This window comes from Prunus avium, chromosome 8 (assembly GCF_965620075.1).
Source record: "Prunus avium chromosome 8, drPruAviu1.hap1.1, whole genome shotgun sequence".
Lineage (NCBI taxonomy): Eukaryota > Viridiplantae > Streptophyta > Magnoliopsida > Rosales > Rosaceae > Prunus > Prunus avium.
The window spans coordinates 3697285-3721434 of record NC_142291.1 but is presented as its reverse complement, the minus strand read 5'-3'; the positions used below and the strand labels follow the sequence as shown (position 1 = coordinate 3721434).

Genomic DNA, 24150 nt, shown 5'->3' with positions numbered 1-24150 from the left:
TGAAAAATCGCGACAGTTCCGGCGACTTTTCTCCAGTTTCCAGCGATCCTCGTGGCTGTCGGCGTCGGGGAAGGGACGGAATGGAGAGAGCATGAGACGACGGTTCTAACGTGACCGGTCTTGTCGTCGGAGGTGGCCGGATGTAGCGGCGGCTGGCCAAGTCCGATTTTTATACAAAATAATTTTGAAATAATTTCAATTAGGTCCTCAACGATTTTTCGATCGTATCTTCTTCGTTTCAAGTCCGATTCGAGCCTACCGTGTGTTTACGGACTCGGCTCAGTACAACCTTCCTAAAAATATCACCGGTTGCTCCAAACTCTCTTCGGATAAAAATTGACCTTTTTGCCCCCACTTCAAGGGCAAAATTGGAAATTCCATTTTTAAATTAAATTAATTAGTGAATAGTCTTATTTTTGGGTCGGGATGTTACAATCTACCCCCCTTAAAGAATTTCGTCCTCGAAATTTACATACCTGTCAATAGAAGAGGTAAGGGTACTGGGCCCGCATCTGCTCCTCGGGTTCCCAAGTAGCTTCCTCTACAGTTTGACTCCTCCACAACACTTTCACCATTGGAATGGATCTGGAGCGTAACACTTGCTCTTTTCTGTCCAGAATTTGTACGGGTTCCTCATCATATGACAAATCTTCTCTCAACTCCATGGGTTGCTGTTCCAGAACATGAGAAGGATCAGGCATGTACTTCCGTAACATGGACACATGGAAAACGTCATGGATCCGAGATAGTTCCGAAGGTAAGGCAAGTCTGTAGGCAACTGGTCCGACACGTTCTGTGATCTCATACGGTCCAATATAACGAGGACTTAACTTCCCACGTTTACCAAATCTCTTCACACCCTTCCAAGGAGATAGCTTCAAAAATACCCAGTCTCCAACTGCAAACTCAAGATCCTTGGACCGGTTGTCAGCATAACTCTTCTGTCTGTCTTGTGAGGTCTTAAGCTTCTCTCGAATCATCTTCACTTGTTCAGTTGTATCCCGAATACTATCCACTTTTTCCACTTTCCTGTCACCCACCTCATTCCAACAGACTGGAGTTCTACACATCCTCCCATATAAAGCTTCATACGGAGCCATCTCAATGCTTGAATGGTAACTGTTATTATACGCAAACTCCACCAAAGCAAGGTGAGTATCCCAACTACCTTTCAACTGTAACACACAGGATCTCAACATATCCTCCAGAGTCTGTATGGTTCTTTCTGACTGTCCATCAGTCTGTGGGTGGAAAGAAGTACTGAAACGTAACCTGGTGCCCATAGCCTCATGTAGACACTTCTAGAATCGAGAGGTAAACCTAGCATCCCTGTCCGACACAATGGACATAGGAGCTCCATGCAATCTCACTATCTCATCCACAAAGAGCTTCGCCAGCTTTGACAAGGAATAGGTTTCCTTTACAGGTAGGAAGTGGGCTGATTTGGTGAGTCGGTCAACTATCACCCAAATTCCGTCATACCCATTTGCAGAATGTGGAAGTTTGAAGACAAAGTCCATTGTAATATGCTCCCACTTCCATTCAGGGATCGGGAGTGGCTGCATAAGTCCAGAAGGCTTTTGTCGCTCCGCTTTCACTTGTTGGCACACCAAACACCTGCTCACATACTTAGCAATGTTACCCTTCATATGCGGCCAAGAGTAGTACTCACGTAGAGTCCGATACATCTTAGTACTACCTGGATGCATAGAATAAGTTGAACAGTGAGCTTCCTCCATAATTTCTCTCTTCAGGTCGTCATTCCTAGGTACACAGAGACGAGTTCCAGTTACTAAGGTCCCATCTTCTCTTATTGCATAATCCCTCCGTATGCCACTTTCTACTTCTGATCTTATCACACAAAGCTTAGGATCTTCCAATTGGGCTGCAATCACCCTCTCAATCAGAATAGGCCTCACATACAAACTAGCAAGTATTGCACCCTGTTGACTCCATTCTAACTCTACCTCTTCCTTCCGTAGTTCTCCCATTAACGGAATGTAAACCCCTTTAAAATGAGCTATACTCACATTAATACTCCTACTCAAAGCATCAGCTACCACATTAGCTCGACCGGGATGATACTCAATTGTGCAATCGTAATCCTTAATCAACTCCATCTAACGTCGTTGTCTCAGGTTCAACTCCTTCTGAGTGAAAATGTACTTGAGGCTCTTGTGATCAATGAAGATCTGACACGTCTCACCATACAGGTAGTGTCGCTAAATTTTGAGAGCGAACACCACTGCGGCAAGTTCCAAATCGTGAGTCGGATAATTCTGCTCATGCTTCTTAAGTTGCCTTGAGGCATAAGCAATCACCTGATCATGCTGCATCAAAACACATCCCAAGCCTTGCAATGATGCATCACTGTAGATCACAAAGTTTCCCGAATTGTCTGGAAGAGCTAAAACAGGCGCGGTGGTCAACCGCTTCTTTAACTCCTGGAAACTCTGCTCACACTCCTCCGACCACTCAAACTGAACATCCTTCCTCGTTAACCGCGAAAGAGGTGCTGCTATCACAGAGAACCCTTCCACAAACCGACGATAATAACATGCTAACCCCAAGAAACTCCGTATTTCTGTCACACTAGTGGGTTGCACCCAATTCACAACAGCTTCTACTTTCCGAAGGTCTACATAGATTCCTTCTGCTGATATCACATGCTCGAGAAAGTCCACTCTATCCAACCAAAACTGACATTTACTGAACTTGGCATACAACTCCCTCCTTTTCAATGTCTTTAATACCAACCTCAGATGCTTCTTATGACCCTCCAAAGTTTTGGAATAGACAAGGATGTCGTCTATGAATACAATCACAAAGCGATCCAAGTAAGGTCGGAACACTCTGTTCATGAGATCCATAAATGCTGCTGGAGCATTTGTCAATCTGAAAGGCATCACCAAGAACTTATAATGGTCGTAACGAGTCCTGAATGCTGTCTTCGGAACATCCTCCTCTCGTACTCTGAGTTGATGGTAACCTGATCTCAGATCAATCTTAGAGAAATACTTGGCACCCTTCAATTGATTAAACAAATCATCGATTCGAGGCAAGGGATATCGATTACGCACTGTCACCTTGTTCAATTGTCTGTAATCGATACATAGCCTCATGGTTCCATCCTTCTTCTTTACAAACAACACCGGTGCACCCCAAGGGGAAACACTAGGTCGAATAAATCCAAGATTAACCAACTATTGCAATTGAATCTTCAACTTCCGTAACTCTGCTGGTGCCATCCTATAAGGAGCTTGATAAATTGGATTCGTGCCTGGAAGGAGTTCAATAGTGAACTCGGTTTCTCTCTGAGGAGGCAAACCAGGAAGATCATCCGGAAAGACATCTGGAAACTCACGAACAATTGGAACATCTTCCAGATTCAAAGTGATTTCCTGAGTATCAATAATGTGGGCCAAGTACCCCACGCATCCCTTCTTAAGTAACCTTTTTGCCGTGATGGCAGAGATGAGACAAGAAGGAAGAACTCTATGCTCTCCACAGAACATAACTTCAGGTTGTCCCGGACTTCTAAACACTACCTCCTTCCTGAAACAATCTACTGATGCACGATGTTTCTCCAACCAATCCATTCCCAAGATAATATCAAGATCTACCAAGTCCAAGGGAGTCAAATCCGCATCCAACATTGCATCTCCCACTTGGACATAACAACCTTTAAACACCATGTCCGCAAACAGGACATCCCCAGTAGGTAAAGAAATACTAAAACTTCCTGCCATGGGTGTGGGTCTAACACTGGCATAAGGTACAAAAGTACGTGCAATGAACGAATGGGTAGCCCCAGGATCTATCAATACACGTGCAAAGTAACCAAAAATAGGGACTGTACCAGTAATAACATCCGGTGTGGCCTGGGCCTCCTGCTGGGTCATGGAGAACACACGGGCCTGAGTAGTAGCACGCCCTGACTGACCCCTCTGACTCCTGCCACCCCGCCCACGGAAGGTAGACTGAACTCCGCTGCTCGAAGAAGAATCGGCTGCAGAAGAAGATGCCCCGCCCCGGGTCTGACCATGTCCTCTACCGCTTTGCCCCTGCTGGGCCCCAAGCTCCTGTTGTACCCGCAGCAGTAATGAGTGGACACTCACTCCTATAGTGTCCAGACTGCCCACAATTAAAACATGTTACCCCGCTCCTCTGGTGCTGACCGCTCTGTTGTCCACGTTGCGGGCAATCCCTCTTGCGATGTCCTGCCTGTCCACAGTAAAAACAAGCGGAACTGGTCATAGGCTGATATCCAGATGGCTGACTCCAAATTGGTCGTGAGCTAGACCTGCCACTGCTCGAACTGGATCCCCGTCCCCCAGACCAACCACTACCCGCTGAACTGGAGCTGGATCCTCCTCTCTTTGTGTCACGACCCGATTCGAAAATAAGGAATATTCCCGAATCATGGTGTGAGTCATACCATAGTCATAAGAATAAAATCCTACAACTATGATATGATAAGAAAAAGAGCCACAAATAAAACAAATTTACTTAACATTACAAAATCAGAGTCGTAGTAGCTTGTAGTTAACTACACACTAGGATCTTTAACAAACAGTTGACTACTTACAAATATTAATTACACAAATCAACAACAAAAACCTAGCAGCTTAGTTGAAACCCGCTTCCTCAAACTTCGTCTTGAATCCTTTGAATCCTGCACAATCTATTAGGGTATGAGCATTCTAATGCCCAGTAGAGTACCGTCAAACCCCTCAAAGTCAGCTATCACAGTTAATCAAAGTGTCATGTATCAAACAACACAAGATATACAAATTATGCAATCATACCAGATAAATAAATTTGTATATGCAGTGATGCCATGAACTCACTCCCTTCTAATCCCACTAATTCATATCCTAGGGCAACAAGCCTGCATGTCCCATACCATGCGTTTTACCACTATGGCTCCGAATACCCTAAAATATGAACTAGCGCCCATCTGTCCCTTAACCCATTTTTCTTTTGTTTACGAATTTCTCAACTTTCACTTTTCATTAGAGGCCCTGCTCCCATCACCTTAATATATTCAAGCTCTGCTCCCGTCACCTGAATATATTCCACATTTTATTCAGATATATCTAAAGCCTTCTCCCACCCCTTAGATATATCTCAAACGACACACACACACACACACACACTCCAAACACCACTGTCTTTATGATGCATATGTAATGCAACGCAAACATAATTTATCTCTGTAGAATAATAATATAGATAATAACAATAATATTCCAGGCTTAATCATATGCATAATAATATTCACTCAACGTCAAATAATATCCATAGAGAAACATCAACAATAATATTCATATAACATCAAATAGTATTCATCGAGCAACACAACAATAATATTCATATTTATAGTACTATATATAATCACCAAGATTAAAAGTGATATAGCCCAATCATCGGGAATTCAGGAAACCCTACCTCAAGTCCAGCTAGCTTAACCTTGTGCGGTTTCGTCCTCGAAAGTATGCAGAGTAGAACACCTAGTTAAGATAATTTATTGATTAAAATTCATTGGAAAATAAGGAAACAAATTTGAGTGTCATACTAGTGCACGTAGACCTAAAACCCCACAAAACACTGGACAAGCCCTTCTTTTAAGATTATCAATGTACATATTTGTCGTTAATGCCTTGATTTCTAATATGTATTTTAGTGACAATTAAATTATGAGATATTTGTAGAAATGTCACCTGAAAAAAAAAATTTAAGAGAAATGTCACCTGAATTTTTCAAAATCTATAATTTGTCATCTAACTTTAAAATCATCCAATTTTTCATCCATGATTAAGGGTATTTTCAGTCTTTTCATTTTTAAGAGTGGTTTAAAAATGGTAAAATTGTATATATTTGAAAATAAACCATTAAAAATCAAGCTTCTTTCCTACCAAACATTAAAAAATTGAAAATTGCATTTTTTTTCCATCCCCTTGTCGTCTCTCTCTATTATCCCTTCCTCCCCAACCACACCTCCCCTCTCCTTTGTTTTTTTTCTCCCCCAAGACCTGAGCAACCCATCCCCACCTGCAACCCACCAACATAAACCACACTCAGCTAGTTCCACATTTTTGTTGATGTAACAGCATAAATTATTCAAGGCTACTTCCAACGTCAATTTTGTTAGCGACACAAATTTTGTTGATGTAACAGCAAATTTTCAAAAGGTATCCTCACCTATCGTGTATATTTTAGGACCTTTCCTATTGAGAGGGGCGATAGCATACTAAACTCACACACACTATACGGATGCTAAGACTCGAACCCAAAATCTTGCCTGATGGAGTAAATACTCCAAACCACTACACTTGTGGGTCCTTTGCCGCCTATCGTATATATATCTCATATATGATGAGTAAATTCATCAAAATGTAACAACATGTATCAATAATTATTTAATTAACAACTCTACAGTTCACCGATTTATTTAAATTCCACAAGTAAGTTTATAGGTATAATACTATCCTTTCCATGGATGTGAAGGTAAATGATATAGTTGATTTTTCAAATCTTATTTATGTTCAACCATATCACAAAAAGAAAAAAGAAGAAACAAATTAAGAAATTATTTAACTACATTTTTATTGAAATGGCTTCTTAGATATAAGTCCATTTTTATCAGGATATAATGGATGCAGTCCACATGCTTTCTCTTTTCAATTGCAGTCCAGTCTCACCAATTAAGCAATTAGTATGTTCATAATTTTTTAAAAATTTACAGCATATACCACTATCATAAATGGAATTATATGAAAACACTTTCCTAAAATTCAGTGTTTCCATATATATATATATGTGTATGTGTATGCATTTCCTTATATATATAATGCGTTTTCCTTGTATATATATGTACATGCCTTACAGGTAAGTGTTTTTTTCTTGAGTTTTCTTAAGTAGTTTTTTCTGGAGCTTCATATTTATATACATACGTACATGTCTTCCATGTAATAGTGTTTTTTTTTTTTCCAAAGAAATTTTGTATGGATTTTTATCTCAGTTGAGTTTAAAGATCCAAACCAAGATATTATATGAGTTCAATTACCTGGGCTAGAAGGTATAACTACCTAGACTAGAGGTAATTTATGGATTTAATTATCTGGACCAGAGGTAATTTATGGGTTTAATTACCTGCATAGTGCATACGAGGTGTATGCATAGGTACCTTACCTATTGTTAAGGTATGAAGTTTTTATGAACTCTTATTACAAATTTTGATGTCGGTATACCTTGGGATAATTTCAAAATTCAATAAACAGATTTGCAATTAAATTCAAATCAAATATGATAATTAATGTCCTACAAATCAATAACTTACCAGTTTTACGAATTCATAATTTACCTTATTTATGTTTTAGGTGTATAACTGGAACAAAAAATAAATAATAAATAAAAGTAAATATCAATAAATTGAAAAAGGCATGTAATCTTATGTGGCACAAAAGTCAAAGGACTTGGATCAACAACAATTTCTGTGTGGATTTCACCCAATATCTCTCCTCATAATTGGACTTATGCCAAATTTTCTATTATTGAAAAGACAAAACATTACAATTACTCGTATTTTTGAAGAAAGTTTATTTATTCATATCCAATATGGAAACACATAGAATGTTAACATTTATGGGTTTTGTGTAAAGATCTATAACATGGGCGATGACTTCGGCACACCTTCCATTACTCTCTTAACACATTTTCTATATAGGCATGCTCACTTCGAAGGTGTATATTGCCTCTATTGCGTGCAAACGCTTTAATATGTGAGAGTGTGTACGACAGTTGTGTACTGCACATTTCACCGATTTTAACGAGTTTCAAGCAACAACTCATACTCATCCCTCGACGTCGTCTGAAGATGAAATCATACATTTCCAGCCCACATTTCTTGGTCAGCACACGAACGCAGCTTCTCAAATATACATCGTATCCCTTCCATGGTTGGGGAGGAAGTTGATATCCTTCCCACGGATCTTTCCTGTTCTCATCATCTTGTTTATCACTCATTGATTGTGCAATGCAGGCCCCACATAAGAATAGTAATATCATCAACATCATTTGGTACCCCAGAAACTGTTGCGCCATGCTTGATCACTATGCTCGAAATTCCAAGATAGATGATAATGTTTCTCAAGAGAAAAAGAATCCCTTGAGATGAGTGAATGTTGTAGGAGATTGAGTTTTTATAGTGCAATATACATTATGAACGTCTACTTATTTATTATATGCGAAGTTAATTTGAAATTAAGGAACAAGGCAAAACTGTATAATTGATGGAAACAGTAACGAACCAAGTGTTTTTATTGCCAACCTATGTTCTAGTAAATGTTAAGAAAAATTAGGGCCCGTTCGTTTATGTTTTGAGAGCCCATTTTTCATTTTGAGAGAACAAAAACAAACAAAAAACCTGTTCGGTGGGCAAAAACAGAAAACATGGAGAACGTTTTAATAAAACAAAAACAATTTCACGTCTACTTGTAGAAAACATAAAAAAGCTGTTTTCATTCTCACAGGAAACAAACACTGAAGACACGCTGCTTCTCTCGCTCAATCTTCTCTCCCCATCAGACCAAAACCACCATCAAACGCTGCCAGCAGAGAACCACACGCAGAGCTTGAATCACCACCATCACCCAGTCAAAATCACCACCGCCCCATCGAACCAGATTGACATCACCGCCACTCAATCGAACCCAACAGAATCTCTATGCAATTGAATTGAACCACCATCGTTGAACAACTAATTGCCGAATCAATTTTCAGTCCAAGAAAAGGAAAAGGAGATGGGAAGCTTGTTGTGAAATTATTGCAAGCGCACAATTCGCACAAGTAATATAGAAATAAGTAGAGTATCGTTCCCACGAAGACTGTAATTTCCTATTAATTACCAATTATGATTAATTCAAAAGTTTATCTGAACAATTGATTAAGAAGATTGATTGATTTAAGTAACCTAAAACAATTATGAAAAATAGCAATTTAATTAATGATAGAAAATTAAGATGATGAGACACTAGAGCATCCGATTTCACCATAACCAATTCCACTTAATTCTTATAGCCAATTAACCCTAATTACTATCCATATTGACAGTTGGTTTCTCCTAATTCATTCGATATCCCCTCTCGGGCTCAACCAAAAGTATTCTTAATTAACAACCCATTCTCTCTCGAGCAACGGATTTAGGAAATCAAGAACCCATTAAGTTCTATGAGAACCTGCAAGAAAACTGCATGAGTCATGTTAGTCCCTCTCGGGCACTCATTCAAGACATGGTATTTGTTACAAGAAGCAAACACCAAACATCTCCTCTCGGTCTCCGCTTGGATCATCAAATCAATTAAATATTGGCCAGATATTCAAAGCATTAAGAACAGTACAAATACTCAACATGGAATAGTAATAAGAAATTAATATAACTATAAAAATTAAGTATTCATGGTTAGGCTACATCGTAGCCCTAGCAAGGATAATTAGTTCATGACAAAAGAAAAGATAAACAAGAGAATTGTTGTCATAAAACCGATTTGGCAGATGGACTTGATCTTCTGAGTCTCCACAGGAACACCTTCGAAAGCTCCTCAAGTAGTGTAGCAGCAAATCCTTGGCTCTCTCTGATGTTTCTCTGGGTGTATGAATGTTGGTGGAAAAATATGGTATATGGGAGGATGGTCTGAAGAGATCCTTAGGGTGATCTTATATAGTGTAAAACAACTAAACCCTACTCTTAAAAGGTCTGGAAAAACTCTCCTAAAGCAAAACAAAATCCCAAACAATTAAGGAAACAAATTAGGAAAGAATCCTTCTTTGACTTGGAAACACGTCAGCCAACTTGCACGTACACTTTGGGGTCATTCCACTTCCTAGAAAATTCTGGAAAAATATGAGAAACGTAGCTTTATGTCTAAGCTTTCCAGGCATATATTACACGCCACTAGGAAAAATCGGAAAGGTCTTCAAATCTTCAATCTTCCACAGCAGTGCAGTTTTGACGGAATTTCAACTTAGGCTGTCTTGACTTGCAAGTCTGGAGCATTTGGCTTGGTAGAAAATTATGAAACTTTGATACAATGATCTTCAATGTCTTAGCTTTCCTCTCCAATTGGCCTTGCGCTAAAATTCATTTGAAAAGTCGATTTTCAGTCGAAATCCTTCCAAGAGTGCAGAATAGCTGAAAATAAGGAAAGTAAGGTAATAATGCTATTTTAAATTAACTTTCCCTACAAAAACCAAATAAAAGAGATATAAAAATATAGTAAATAATGCACTTATCAAACTACCTCAAACCTATCTTTTGCTAGTCCTCGAGCAAAATTAGAAACAAACACAAAAAAACAAAACGAAAAACTAACTAAACCACTTTCGCAGGTAAACTCGATGACACTTAGCATGTGCCACAAGCCGTTAAACCTCTAGGTGTCCCTAGTAGGAGGAGTTGTGTCTCCTGAGGGTTTACCAGTTACGATACCCACAAACGTTTAACTGCAAAACAAAGTCGTTAAAGGCACCACTTTAAACAAGCTAATAAAAACCAATGCATGCCAATCACATTTGCATCACTAAAGCTATGCCACTTTGAGTATAATTGCATCATGGTGTAACGTGTAATACCAAAACTCATAACATCAAAGCTTAAAGATAACCACACTCGAATGCCATGGAATTATTTCGCCTTGACTCTATCCCTCACCGGATATCACTCTATTTTTTCTCTCGGAATCCTAGGCTTACACTCAAATGTCACATATGTGTATGAAGTTATGTAATGGAAATCAAATATTAACACATATGCTTAGCTTGAAGAATGGAAATTTCTGAAAATAATGTCTCATGAAAAGAATCAAATACTAAGAACTAGAGTACATACCTCACCTCCAAGCAAGATTTCCCAAAAGATCAGTTAGGTCTTCTACTCAGGTTGTAATGAAAGGCTAGGCTTGGGGTATGAAAGAAAGGAAAGGAATAACAAAAACTTAGGACATGCCAAAGCATTATTCATGATCACATACACGGCCAGCTCCTTTTGACATTTTGTAGTATTTAGCGTCCAGGAATTGTGCATATTTCCTACTCCATTTGGAGTGATTTTGAACTTTTACTCTTTTGAATTGCAAAATACTTTTTTTTTTTCTTTCATCTTTTCTTATATTTTTTTTTTCTTCTTCTTGCAATTTTGCACAAACACCTCGGTACACGCCAATTCTTTGGTGTAGAGCTCAACCTTCTTATTTTCATCACTTTGGCACATCCTAAGCTATAAGGTATGGCTTAGAAACGGGTTGTATAGGTCATAGATAATAAGGGTGGTGAAAGAAAGGTTAAGTGTTTGGTTACAAAGGGGCTAATGACGCACACAAAAGGGTAGGATGAAAGGTCTTTTAGAGGGTGAAAACATGCATAGCCTAACATCATATCTCATGGTCCATCCAACTTGGAAGCGACGTACCTACAAAAATAAGAGAATTCTTTAGTATCCAATACAAACCTAATGAGAGCAATCTAATTAAGAACAAAATCGAAGAGTGTTTAAGAGTAGAAACAATAAAACCCCTCTCAAGGAATGGCTTTTGGCTCAATATCTCACAAAGGTAGTCTCCACTAATATTCCATAGTCATTCGAGCATAGCAACCTTGTCCACCAAAACATTACGAGTATGGTATTGTGAAGTGCAAAGATTATAATGCAATAACCCTTCATGGCAACACGTTAGTAAAGCATTCATGATCAAAACATGACATATACATCTCTATTAGCAAGGAAAAGTGATAACTTTAACTAGAATTTATATTTCACAAAAACTGCTTCTTTTCAATTTCGACCTTAGATCAGTTTTCAACAATTATCCCTTAAAGTATTGCACAGATTTTGACAAGCCTTATATGCTCAGAAAATAGACAAACAAACGCACAACTTCTCTTTAGAAAAAAATACCAGAAAACAGAGTAGAACTTCATGAAAACTGATGTTGAAAACAGAAATCAGTATTGAATCGCAGAAAAATTCCAGATCCAGACCCCTGTTCAGAAAAATAGCTATAACTTGCAAACGAAAAGTCAGAAAATTACGGCCCTTATATGGCTGGATTCAGCACAAAAAACTGAAGAAGACAACGCGGGCCAAATCTTCAAATCCATTACAGATTAAAACAGTATTATCGAAACATAAACACCAATGTTTTGCATGACTCGCAAAAGACTAAAAACGAAAAAAAATTAAAATAAAACGAATGTTACCCACCTCAAACCTAAACCAAACATTGTCCTCAATGTTTAAAATGAAAATAAAAGTAAGGACAGAGAATAGTAAAAGTAATGAACGCGAGAAGCACACAAACGAAAAATTAAAAAGATAAGGAACGAAGGTACCTAGTTGGGTTGCCTCCCAACAAGCGCTTAGTTTAAAGTCAATAGCCCGACTTTCAGATGCGTTATTTGGGATTATTGAGGAGGACGTTGGTCTCATCCTTAAGAAATGCAGCTGCCATATGTGGTTTCAATCGATGGCCTTTGACTTTGAAGGTTGTATCGTCACGATCATTCTTGATATGCTTGTCATGCCACTTCTTTGTATGCTCCTTGTAAATTCTTGCACTTTCATAAGATTTATTTTGAAGTTCCTCTAACTCATTCCTTCCTGGGTCATATGGTTTTGGTTCATCCAAGTACAAGGCAGGTTTGGCAACTCTTGGTTTGTCAGCTTTAGAGGTGGAGGCATGTACCAATGGATGGCTTGGAGTCTCCTTTTCCTCTGCTTTTCCGTGAAATGTTATTGGTTCAAAAACTTTGAATGTCGCTTTTTCATTCCCAACTCTCACAGTTATTAAACCTTCTTCCATGTCAATCAGAGTCCGTCCAGTAATCAGGAATGGACGGCCCAAAATTAATTGTGTGTCAGAATCTTCTTCCATATCCAAAACCAAAAAATCTGCTGGGAATATGAGTGTATCAACCTTTACTAAAACATCTTCAATAATTCCGTCTGGGTATGTGATTGACCTGTCCGCCATCTGCAAAGAAACAGTGGTGGGTTTAATTTCACCAATACCAATCTTTTTAGCAACAGATAAAGGTAGTAAATTAATGCTAGAACCCAAATCACATAAAGCTTTTTCAAAGAAATTATTTCCAATAGTACATGGAATTTTAAAACTCCCTCTATCTTTTTTCTTTGGTGGAAGCTTCCGTTGTAGGATGGCACTGCACTCTTCTGTCAGTTGGATTTTCTCATGATCACCAAATTTCCTTTTCTTGGAAAGGATGTCTTTCATGAATGTTGCATAACTTGGCATTTGTTCCAAAGCTGCAGCGAATGGAATGTTGATTTGCACCTTTTTGAACATTTCTAAGAAATCAGAAGATTGCCCATCAATTTTATTTTTCTTCAGCCTCTGCGGAAAAGGGATCGGTGGGACATATGGCTTCAATGGAGGAGAAGGGGACGGCATAGCAGCATAATTTTCTTCTTCTTGAGATTTCTCAGCTTCTTCCTCTTTTTCTAATTTTTCTTTTTCCAAGATGACCGCTGTGTTCACTTGCTTCCCTTCCCGAAGTGTGATTGCCATTACTTGTTCTTGATTTTTCGGATTAATTTCGGGTTGGCTTTGCCATACTCCTTGATTTCTTCCACTCAATACATTAGCTAGTTGGCCTACTTGCACCTCCAAATTCCGAATAGAAGCGCTCTGATTTTGAAATTGGGTTTTTGTTTCAGTCATAAATTTGGTGGTAGACATAGTCAACTGAGTAAGTGCATCTTCCAAATTTATTTTCTTCTCTTGAGCCGGAAAGCCAGGTGGTGGTCTCTGCACATTCTGAGTATTGCTCCATGAAAAATTTGGATGGTTTCGCCAACCGGGGTTGTATGTATTGGAATAAGGATTATTTATTTGTCGATTAAATTCTCCAACCTGATTGACTTGCTCAACAGACGTGAATGGGTTCCCTGTGGTGCAATCTGAACTTGGATGAGGACCTGCACAAAAATCACAACCAAAATTAGTATTAGTGTTTATAGCATTAACACTCAAAGAATCAACTTTTTTAGTAAGGTTAGAAATTTGTGTTGCTAGCAAAGCTATAGCATCGACTTCCAAGACCCCAGCTGGCTTCGGATTCATTCTCTCACTCGGCCATTGGTAGTTGTTGGATGCCATGGTCTCCAATAATTCAAATGCTTCAGTAGCCGTTTTTGCCATTAAAGCCCCTCCAGCAGCTGCATCAATTAGTGTCCTGCTTGTTTGACTCAACCCATTGTAGAAAGTTTGAACTTGAATCCAGGTTGGTAGCTCATGGTGAGGGCACTTGCGCAACAAATCTTTGAATCGTTCCCAAGCTTCATATAAAGGCTCCTTATCATACTGAGCGAATGACATAATATCTTGTCGGAATTTTGCAGTTTTGGCTGGTGGGAAAAATTTAGCAAGGAATTTCTTGGATAAATCATCCCAAGTACGGATGGAGTCTTGTGGCTGTGACAGTAACCAAAGCTTGGCTTTATCCTTCAAGGAAAAGGGGAATAGCCTTAAACGAATCGCATCGTCAGATACCCCATTGAACTTGGATGTGTCACAAATCTCCAAAAATATCGCAAGATGTATATTTGGATCTTCATTCGGCAGACCACAAAATACGGATGAATTCTGTAGCATGGTGATCATGGCTGGCTTGATCTCAAAATTGTTGGCTGCAATAGAAGGACGTCGGATCGCTGAGGGAGTTGCCACTGGGGGGCCAAATTCCCTCACTGCTCTTTCAGCTTCATCCGCCATAAATGGGGGTGTCGGAAAAATCCAATGTACTTGAAAATAAAAAGAAAAATTCAAATTAAACTCCGAATTAAAATATATTGATATTAATAGAAAATAAAACAATCCCCGGCAACGGCGCCAAAAACTTGTTGTGAAATTATTGCAAGCGCACAATTCGCACAAGTAATATAGAAATAAGTAGAGTATCGTTCCCACGAAGACTGTAATTTCCTATTAATTACCAATTATGATTAATTCAAAAGTTTATCTGAACAATTGATTAAGAAGATTGATTGATTTAAGTAACCTAAAACAATTATGAAAAATAGCAATTTAATTAATGATAGAAAATTAAGATGATGAGACACTAGAGCATCCGATTTCACCATAACCAATTCCACTTAATTCTTATAGCCAATTAACCCTAATTACTATCCATATTGACAGTTGGTTTCTCCTAATTCATTCGATATCCCCTCTCGGGCTCAACCAAAAGTATTCTTAATTAACAACCCATTCTCTCTCGAGCAACGGATTTAGGAAATCAAGAACCCATTAAGTTCTATGAGAACCTGCAAGAAAACTGCATGAGTCATGTTAGTCCCTCTCGGGCACTCATTCAAGACATGATATTTGTTACAAGAAGCAAACACCAAACATCTCCTCTCGGTCTCCGCTTGGATCATCAAATCAATTAAATATTGGCCAGATATTCAAAGCATTAAGAACAGTAACAAATACTCAACATGGAATAGTAATAAGAAATTAATATAACTATAAAAATTAAGTATTCATGGTTAGGCTACATCGTAGCCCTAGCAAGGATAATTAGTTCATGACAAAAGAAAAGATAAACAAGAGAATTGTTGTCATAAAACCGATTTGGCAGATGGACTTGATCTTCTGAGTCTCCACAGGAACACCTTCGAAAGCTCCTCAAGTAGTGTAGCAGCAAATCCTTGGCTCTCTCTGATGTTTCTCTGGGTGTATGAATGTTGGTGGAAAAATATGGTATATGGGAGGATGGTCTGAAGAGATCCTTAGGGTGATCTTATATAGTGTAAAACAACTAAACCCTACTCTTAAAAGGTCTGGAAAAACTCTCCTAAAGCAAAACAAAATCCCAAACAATTAAGGAAACAAATTAGGAAAGAATCCTTCTTTGACTTGGAAACACGTCAGCCAACTTGCACGTACACTTTGGGGTCATTCCACTTCCTAGAAAATTCTGGAAAAATATGAGAAACGTAGCTTTATGTCTAAGCTTTCCAGGCATATATTACACGCCACTAGGAAAAATCGGAAAGGTCTTCAAATCTTCAATCTTCCACAGCAGTGCAGTTTTGACGGAATTTCAACTTAGGCTGTCTTGACTTGCAAGTCTGGAGCATTTGGCTTGGTAGAAAATTATGAAACTTTGATACAATGATCTTCAATGTCTTAGCTTTCTTCTCCAATTGGCCTTGTGCTAAAATTCATTTGAAAAGTCGATTTTCAGTCGAAATCCTTCCAAGAGTGCAGAATAGCTGAAAATAAGGAAAGTAAGGTAATAATGCTATTTTAAATTAACTTTCCCTACAAAAACCAAATAAAAGAGATATAAAAATATAGTAAATAATGCACTTATCAAACTACTGGAAGGTGAGGTTGCAGTGAGAGAGAGAGAGGGTGCAGCAGCATGAAGAGAAAGTGGAAAAGAGGACCAAGAGCCAATTTACATGAATGAAACTGGAAGCTGGAAATTTCAGAGCCAAGAGCCAATATCTCTAAAACTAGAATTATCTCTAAAAATAAATAAATAGGTTTATGGAAGCTGGAAATTTCAGAGCCAAGAGTTGGGTGTGCAGAGGAAATTAGAGGAAGAAGAAGGGTGCTGCTGGGTGGGGTTGGTCTGATTCTTCAATTTTGGAGAGAGCGAGAGAGAATGAGAGAGGTATATGGAGGGAGAGAGAGAGAGAGAGGGGAGTGATAGAATTGGGGCGGGTTTGCAGAGAGTGAAAGAGAAGGTTGGGTTGAGGTTTCATTTTAATTTTTAAAAAGATAATTCTAGTTTTATACTTTAAAATTTTATTCTATTTTTTAAATGATATTCTTTTAGATGATTAAAAAAATACTTTTTAAAAATAATATACGTACTAATTTTTTTTTTGAAACTCACATATTGATTACATAATGTTGTATTAAAAAAAACTTAAGGCATTTTAATTAAAGTTACAAATTCACTGTTTTTGTCATTTTCACATATTATTGCCAGACGCGTTTTCACTGTTTTTGATTAAGCTACCAGACGCGTTTTTATTCTCTGAAAATGCGTTTCATGAATGAAAACATTCTCTAAAAATGCTCTCTAATTAGCATATGATATGTTACCTATTTTTGTTTTGGATAAGGTGGATGAGTTTTAAATTTTATTTTGTTAAAAGCCAATGGCCCTACCCATGTGCTCTTTAAGCTTGTTTAATTTGTACATGAAATAACGTTTTTACCCTTTGTATTTTATATGGGAGCCAGATCACGCCCAAGCTTTGGATTCAATCTCAAACGGAGACCACGAGGTCGCAAACTAACTGCTAGACAACACTTCAGAATATCAGCAGTGAGTAATTAGACTATTTTACAACTTTTATTGTTAAGCTTGGATCCTTACTTATATTGAATTGCAATATATTTTGTCACACTGTCAAGTAGGACGTCTCCCATCACTGCTACAAAAATTGAAATAGACGACGGGGAAACACCGTCGTTTTTTTCTTTTTCAAACCGTCGTTAAATCGACCGTCATCTTTTTGAAAGTCAAACTACGACGGTAATTAACCGTCGTCTATTATATGTAGGGGTGGTTGCGGTTCGGTAACCGCGAATTTTTGCCCAAACCGCAAACCGACCGACTATTTGCGGTATGGTAATTTTTGAAACCGCAAACTGACCGCTTTTTGCGGTTTACCGTGAATTAGCGGTTTAAAACCGCAAGTTCTTTTTGTGTCATAAAAATCCAACTTCTCAAGCATTCACAACCTAAAGAAAATTAAAGTCCAATTCCAAGCATTCCAATTAAAGTTAAACTTCTCAAGCATTCCAATTCCAAATTCTTTAAAGTTACAAACCAAAAGGAAAATGCAATGCAAAATGAATTAAAGTTACAACTCAAAAGAAAATCCAATTCAAAGTTAATTAAAGTTACAAACTAAAAGGAAAATGCAATGCACCAATGTTACAAACTAGAGAGAGAGAGAGAGAGAGAGAGAGAGAGAGAGAGCGCTTGAGTTGAGTGAGCATGGTGGAGGTTGAGTTGAGAGAGAAGAGACAGAACTTAGATTGATAGAGAGAGAGAGAGGAGGAGATGAGTTCGATTCGGGTCTGTGAGAGAGAAGCCGATTTTGAGAGTTGAGAGAGAGAGAGAGAGAGACGAATGAGAATCAGAGAGTTGAGAGAGTGAGATCGCATAAGGAGAGAAGAGAGGCTTAGGTCTGATCGCATCTAACGGCTACGATTAATGGGTGTGAATAGAAAATATTGTATGAAATATGTTGTATGAAATATATTTTACATACAATATAATATAGACAATATTATTTAAAATATATTTGCGGTTTGCGGTAACCGCAAGTTTTGAAAATCAAATACCGCAACCGCAACCGCAACCGCAAATGCGGTTCGGTTTACCGTGATTGCGGTTTCATTGCGGTAAATTATCGGTTGGTTTTTGCGGTTTTTTGGTTTTTCGGTATAAAATGCCACCCCTAATTATATGTAAAAACGACGGTTTTTAAAAGAACCGTCGTCTATTACATGTAAAGACGACACTTTTTCTGAAAAAACTGTCGTCTATTTAATGTAAAGACGACACTTTTTTTTATAGAACCGTCGTCTATTAAATGTAAAGACGACACTTTTTCTGAAAGAACCGTCGTCTATTTAATGTAAAGACGACACATTTTCTGAAAAAACCGTCGTCTATTTAATGTAAAGACGACACTTTTTTTTTTATAGAACCGTCGTCTATTTAATGTAAAGACGACACTTTTTTTTTATAGAATCGTCGTCTATTAAATGTAAAGACGTAAAACCGTCGTCTATTTACTGTAAAGATGACACTTTGTCTGAAAAAACCGTCGTCTATTTAAATGTAAAGATGACACTTTTTCTGAAAAAACCGTCGTTTATTATCTGTAAAAATGATAAATCTAAAAAAGACGGTTTTGTTCCAAAAAACCGCCGTTTATTATCTGTAAAAATGATGTACTAATTTCATTTTAGATATCCTAAAAAATTATTTCTTTCATAAAACTTGAAGATTCAATTGTAATTACATTGTTTACCAATCTTGATTCCTACTATATCCATACAAAATACCATATTTATAACATTATAACCTATAATTACAAAATACCATATCCAAAGCATTAACCTATGGTTGTTGTATCTTCCACAATTTGTACTTGTTCTCCACATTCAGCTGTCATCTTGGAGTAGTGTTCTAAGTCATCTTGGTCAAATGGATCTTATATTCTTCTAAGTTGCCTACCAACTGGGCCTTTGAGCTGTACTCGATATAAGCTGTAGCACCTATTTGCCATGTCATCTTACCTAAGCAATCAAAAACCATAGTAAGATTACATTATCTTGCTGTCATCTTAACTAACACAATACAGAAGAACATTTTGATTAACTTAGAGTTGCTTTTGTGACGTGGATGGCGAGCTCACCAAGAAGGCGCGATGGAGATCTGTCATCGAACCTCAGGCGACATCGAAGACCAAATCTGATGTTCTAGGATTTTCCCATCTCGCAAGGTCTCTAGATCTGTTTTCAAGGTCATCTTAACTAACAAAAAATATGCATCATCTATACAAGCATAAGCTTATGCAGGAAAAGTTCATTTGTAACACAATACAAAAGAACATTTTGACTAACTTAGAGTTTCTTTTGTGATGTGGATGGCGAGAGCTCACCAAGAAGGCGCGATGGAGATCTGTCATCGAACCTCAGGCGACATCGAAGACCAGATTTGATGTTCTAGGATTTTCCCATCTCGCAAGGTCTCTAGATCTGTTTTCAAGGACATCGTCGTCGTTGACTGTGAATATGGCGTCGATGGCGGCTGGTGATGACTGATGCGAATAACGAAGGTGTTGACGGCGTCGCTGCGTCGATGGCATTCACGGCGTCGCTGCGTTGATGGCATCGATGGCTGGTAGGTACGTATGAGGAGTAGAAAGGTGAGAGATGGAGTGTTTCAGATAGCTCAGGACGGTTTCAAGAAGAGAGGAGCTCAGGAGGTTTCAAGGAGGGAAAGATAAAGTTTTCAGAGACGGGGGAAAATCTGAAAATTTGTCGAGCGTGAATTCACTTAAGTGGCCTTTTTTTAGTGTGTTTTAAAAGACGACGCTTGTTAATGAGAGATAAGGTTTTCAAAGACGGGGGAAAATTTGAAAATTTGTCGAGCGCGAATTCACTTAAGTGGCCTTTTTTTAGCGTGTTTTAAAAGACGACGCTTTTTATAAAAAAACCGTTATCTTTACATATAATAGACGACCATTTTTATAAAAAAAACGGTCGTCTTTACTTCATAATTGATGACCCTTTTTATAAAAAAAACCGTCGTCTTTACTTCATAATAGACGACTCTTTTCATATAAAGAGGGTCGTCTTTACTTCATAATAGACGACCATTTTTATAAAAAAATCCGTCGTCTTTACTTCATAATAGACCACCCTTTTCATAAAAAAACCGTCGTCTTTACTTCATAATAGACGACCCTTTTCATAAAAAAACCGTCATCTTTACATATAATAGACGACTCTTTTAAAAAAAAAAAACTGTCATCTTTACTTATAATAGACGGCAGTTCTTAAAAAAAAACCGTCATCTTTACATATAATAGACGACAGTTCTTTCAAAACAACCATGTCTTTACCAAAAAAAGGACACTTGATTTTTAAAAGACGACGCTTGTCATACCTGCTGTCGTTGTTTTTTAGTCAGATTTTAACTCTGAAGAAAACCTTTTTAATAAGACGACGCTTTTTTATTTGTGTGCGTCGTTATAAAAAAAAAATTCAACAGTACCTCCGTTTTTTAGTTGTTTAAGTCACTTATCCACGACGGTTTTTTGTTACCGTCGTCTTTTTTAAAACAACGACGGTTTTTTGTTCTACCGTCGTCTTTTTCTAGTCGTCTTTTTCACTTTTTGTAGTGGTGCATGCATTTTTATGGTGAAAAGAATGAGGTCCTTATCTTATTAAAGGATCCACCTGCTCAAATGTTGGTTGTTAAGATGTTCTGAGTCCAATTTGCCATTGGACCTTATCTTGAAGGCACCTAATGTTTGATGACTGATGAGCACCCAATTTTAAAATAATCAAATCTTACATGCATCAGCTAGACAAAATAACTAATCTTATACAGGTTAAATACTTTACCTATTATGCCTTTCTTTTGGGAAGGTCTCCAGTTTCTTTTAGCTTGTTATGGAATTTCTACCTTATGTTTCTTGTAGTTCAATTTATGTTTGCATTGCAGTTTTGCACACACTGCATTGCTGATTTTTATGTGTTGCACTATAGTGTATATTTTTATTTGTTGATCTGATTTGTTTAGGTTGTTTGTTCCTAGGTTTTGTCATGTAGTTTTTTGTCTTGGGTTGATGATTTTGGTAGTGTTTGGCTCAAATTCGGCAGTGCAGTTTCCGTTTCTCTATAATTGGTTTTTCTAGAAACTGCTGCACAACAGTTTCCGTTTCATGTTCACTTGTGTAGGGATCATTTGGATTTTAGTATGAATGTGTGAAGTATATGAAACTTATACAATTCTATCAGCAATGTATTTGTCTTGTGATTGTTTTAGTACTTTCATCATGGTTTTGCCTTTTATTGTGATTTAGATAGGTCATGTCATTGTGAATCCTTGGTTAGTTATTCGTGCAAGTCTTACTATGTCCCCTTAATTGATAACACTTCTCTTCCTATTTGTCAACCCATCCTTAATGATTTGAAAGGCTAGAGCACCGCACCTTTTTAGGTACAATTTTATGATTCTATTATTGCTCGTGGGATAGTAAATACTCGTGATGTTGTTGGAAGGAAATAGCCTACTCCTATTTATCTCCTCACTGGTGTGTACCATGTGCATAAGGGATCCAAACTCACTGATCAGATTTTTCCTCATTGCCCTATTGCCTTGAGTTCAGGGGTACAAGCTATTCCTGTTAGCGAGTTTGAGCTGGGTGGTTCCCCTGCTTGTGCTTGGAAAAATACCAAAGTTTTAGTGGAATTGTAATGTGTTGGCAATTGTCTGATTGGATGGAAACGAGTAGCAAGATGTTTGTGGGTAAGGGTCCGTAGGCAGTGGATTCTTATGTGATAGGGTTGCCCGTCATTATGGGCTTCAGTTGTAGATGAGTTTAAAGTTTGTTCTTTCTTTGGAGACAACTGTTTGTTTGGGTTTCTGTGTGTTATGGTAGGCCTGGTTGTTAGATGTATTTGTTAGTTCTTTTTAAAGGTTATATTGCTTTTCTGCAATTGTAATGTTGGAAATGGTTGATGCCATCACTGTCATATGATATTTTGCAATACCATTTAAGCTTTAGTTCAGTGAAATTTTATACTGGTTCTGCATTGTAGTTTTGCACAAACTACATTGCAGTTTTGGTAATTACAATTGGATTTTTGCTCTTTCTTGGCCTTCAACCTCACCAATTTAAAGAGTAAAGGCTACCCAAATGAGGAATTGGGTGGGCAAGAGAAGATGGAAACTGCATTGTAGAAAAGGGAAACTGCAATGTAGAAAATGAAAACTGCATTACAGAAAACGGAAACTGCATTGCAGAAAACAGAACATGCAATGCAGAAAACAGAAAGTGCAATGCAGAAAATAGAAACATGAATAACCTATTCTACATCCTAGGTGGTCTTCAGTCTGATTCCCCCTCTCCCAACATGTCTTGAATAAATAAAAATATTGTTTTATTTTGTTTAACTCTAGAGCTGAGCATTTTTGCCCATACTCAGCATTGCAGTTTCTGTTTATGCATTGCAGTTTCTGCTTCTACATTGCACTTTCCATTTCTGCATTGCAGTTTCCATTTTAGTACTTTTATCTTGGTTCCTCCATTTTGCTTCTATAAAATTAATTATTGTTTTTGTTGCTGTTTTTGTTTTTGTTTTTGTTTATATTCATGTTGCATTTTTGTTGCAGTTTTTGTGTGAATGTGTTGAAATGATATATATATTTTTTAAAATCGTTGATTGTTTATATAAATATTGTATAACTGAATAAATATTACAAAATCAAGTTTGGTGTAGTGGTTTGTGAGTCAGCAATCCTCCTTTGAGGGTCAAGGTTTGAGTCCCTTCAATGACAATTTTTTATTTTAAAAAAAGGTGAATAAAGGGCAGTGGCGGCCGGCGACGGCGAGTGGCCGGTTACTGCGAGTGGCCAGCGGGCATCTGACGGTGGCTGTGGCAGATGGCCGGCGGCGGGTGGTGGGTGGCCGACGACAAGCGTTCGACGGAGGTGGCGACAGATGGCCGGCCAGCGGTGGCGGTTGGCTGGATGTGAACATGTGGCATAGTATGCTTGCCTTAGAAGGAGTGGCATTGTGTGTAATTTTGATATTTTTTAATGATATTTTTGTAAAATTAGGTACTACATTTTGGTCTTTGGCCTTGTATTCCTATCTTCCAAATTAGTAAACTATATTGTGTTTTAAAACTAAATGTTATGCACACCACATTATAGATGATATTGTAGAGCCAAATTATAGATCACTACGTTTGTTGAGATAAAAGTTTTGAAAGGAGAGAGAGAGAGAGAGAGTAACACTTTATATTACAAAAATAACCTATGAAACTAAATCATGTTTAACATGAACGTGATCACTTTAGAAAAAAAAAATTACTCAACTTATTTCAAAGAACATCGAAACTAAAAATTGAACTCTCTAGGTAATTTAGGAAAAATGAATTGAAGAATTAACGTGAATAAGAACCATAGTCTATAGAATATTTCTAAATTTTTAAAATTCATGATAACTGACCATATTTTCTATTTTCTGCTCCTTATCAATAGGGCAACAGTATTCCGACTTTGGACTTTTTTTTAGCATTTTAAAAAGAAATATTAATAGAGTAGGATCTTGTTGGTACTGACTTTCTACTAAAGATGGAATTGAAAAACAAAAGGATTTCACCACTTTGAAGAGGATGTGAAAATAATAATATGATGTTCCAAGTTATTCAAGAATTATGATACAATATGCGGATCTCAAGCCTCTACATTTAGGTATTGTGCATTTACCCGCATTTTACAACATCTAGACCATCCTAATAATCTAACCGTTTAAGACATGACACATTGCACATAAGGAAACTTTGAAAAAAT

General features: G+C 37.6%; 2 protein-coding genes and 1 non-coding gene across 3 annotated transcripts; 1 reads left to right on the top strand and 2 right to left on the bottom strand.

Moving 5' to 3' along the window:
• Positions 1-479: 479 nt before the first annotated feature.
• On the bottom strand, positions 480-1115 carry LOC148291147 (uncharacterized). The gene has a single exon (XM_088245691.1). It carries the CDS (start codon positions 1098-1100, stop codon positions 480-482), a length of 621 nt encoding a protein of 206 aa, XP_088101817.1. The 5' UTR covers positions 1101-1115.
• A 9910-nt stretch (positions 1116-11025) lies between these two features.
• LOC148291145 (uncharacterized) lies at positions 11026-14789 on the bottom strand. The gene is made up of 2 exons (XM_088245386.1): positions 13500-14789; positions 11026-13439 (listed from the first exon to the last, which is right to left on the bottom strand). The coding sequence occupies exons 1-2, from the start codon at positions 14787-14789 to the stop codon at positions 12450-12452; spliced, it is 2280 nt and encodes a 759-aa protein (XP_088101512.1). The 3' UTR covers positions 11026-12449.
• LOC148291146 (small nucleolar RNA R71) lies at positions 14305-14411 on the top strand. Its single transcript, XR_015827216.1, has one exon. It is a non-coding gene; the product is annotated as a small nucleolar RNA R71 (small nucleolar RNA).
• Positions 14790-24150: the final 9361 nt, after the last annotated feature.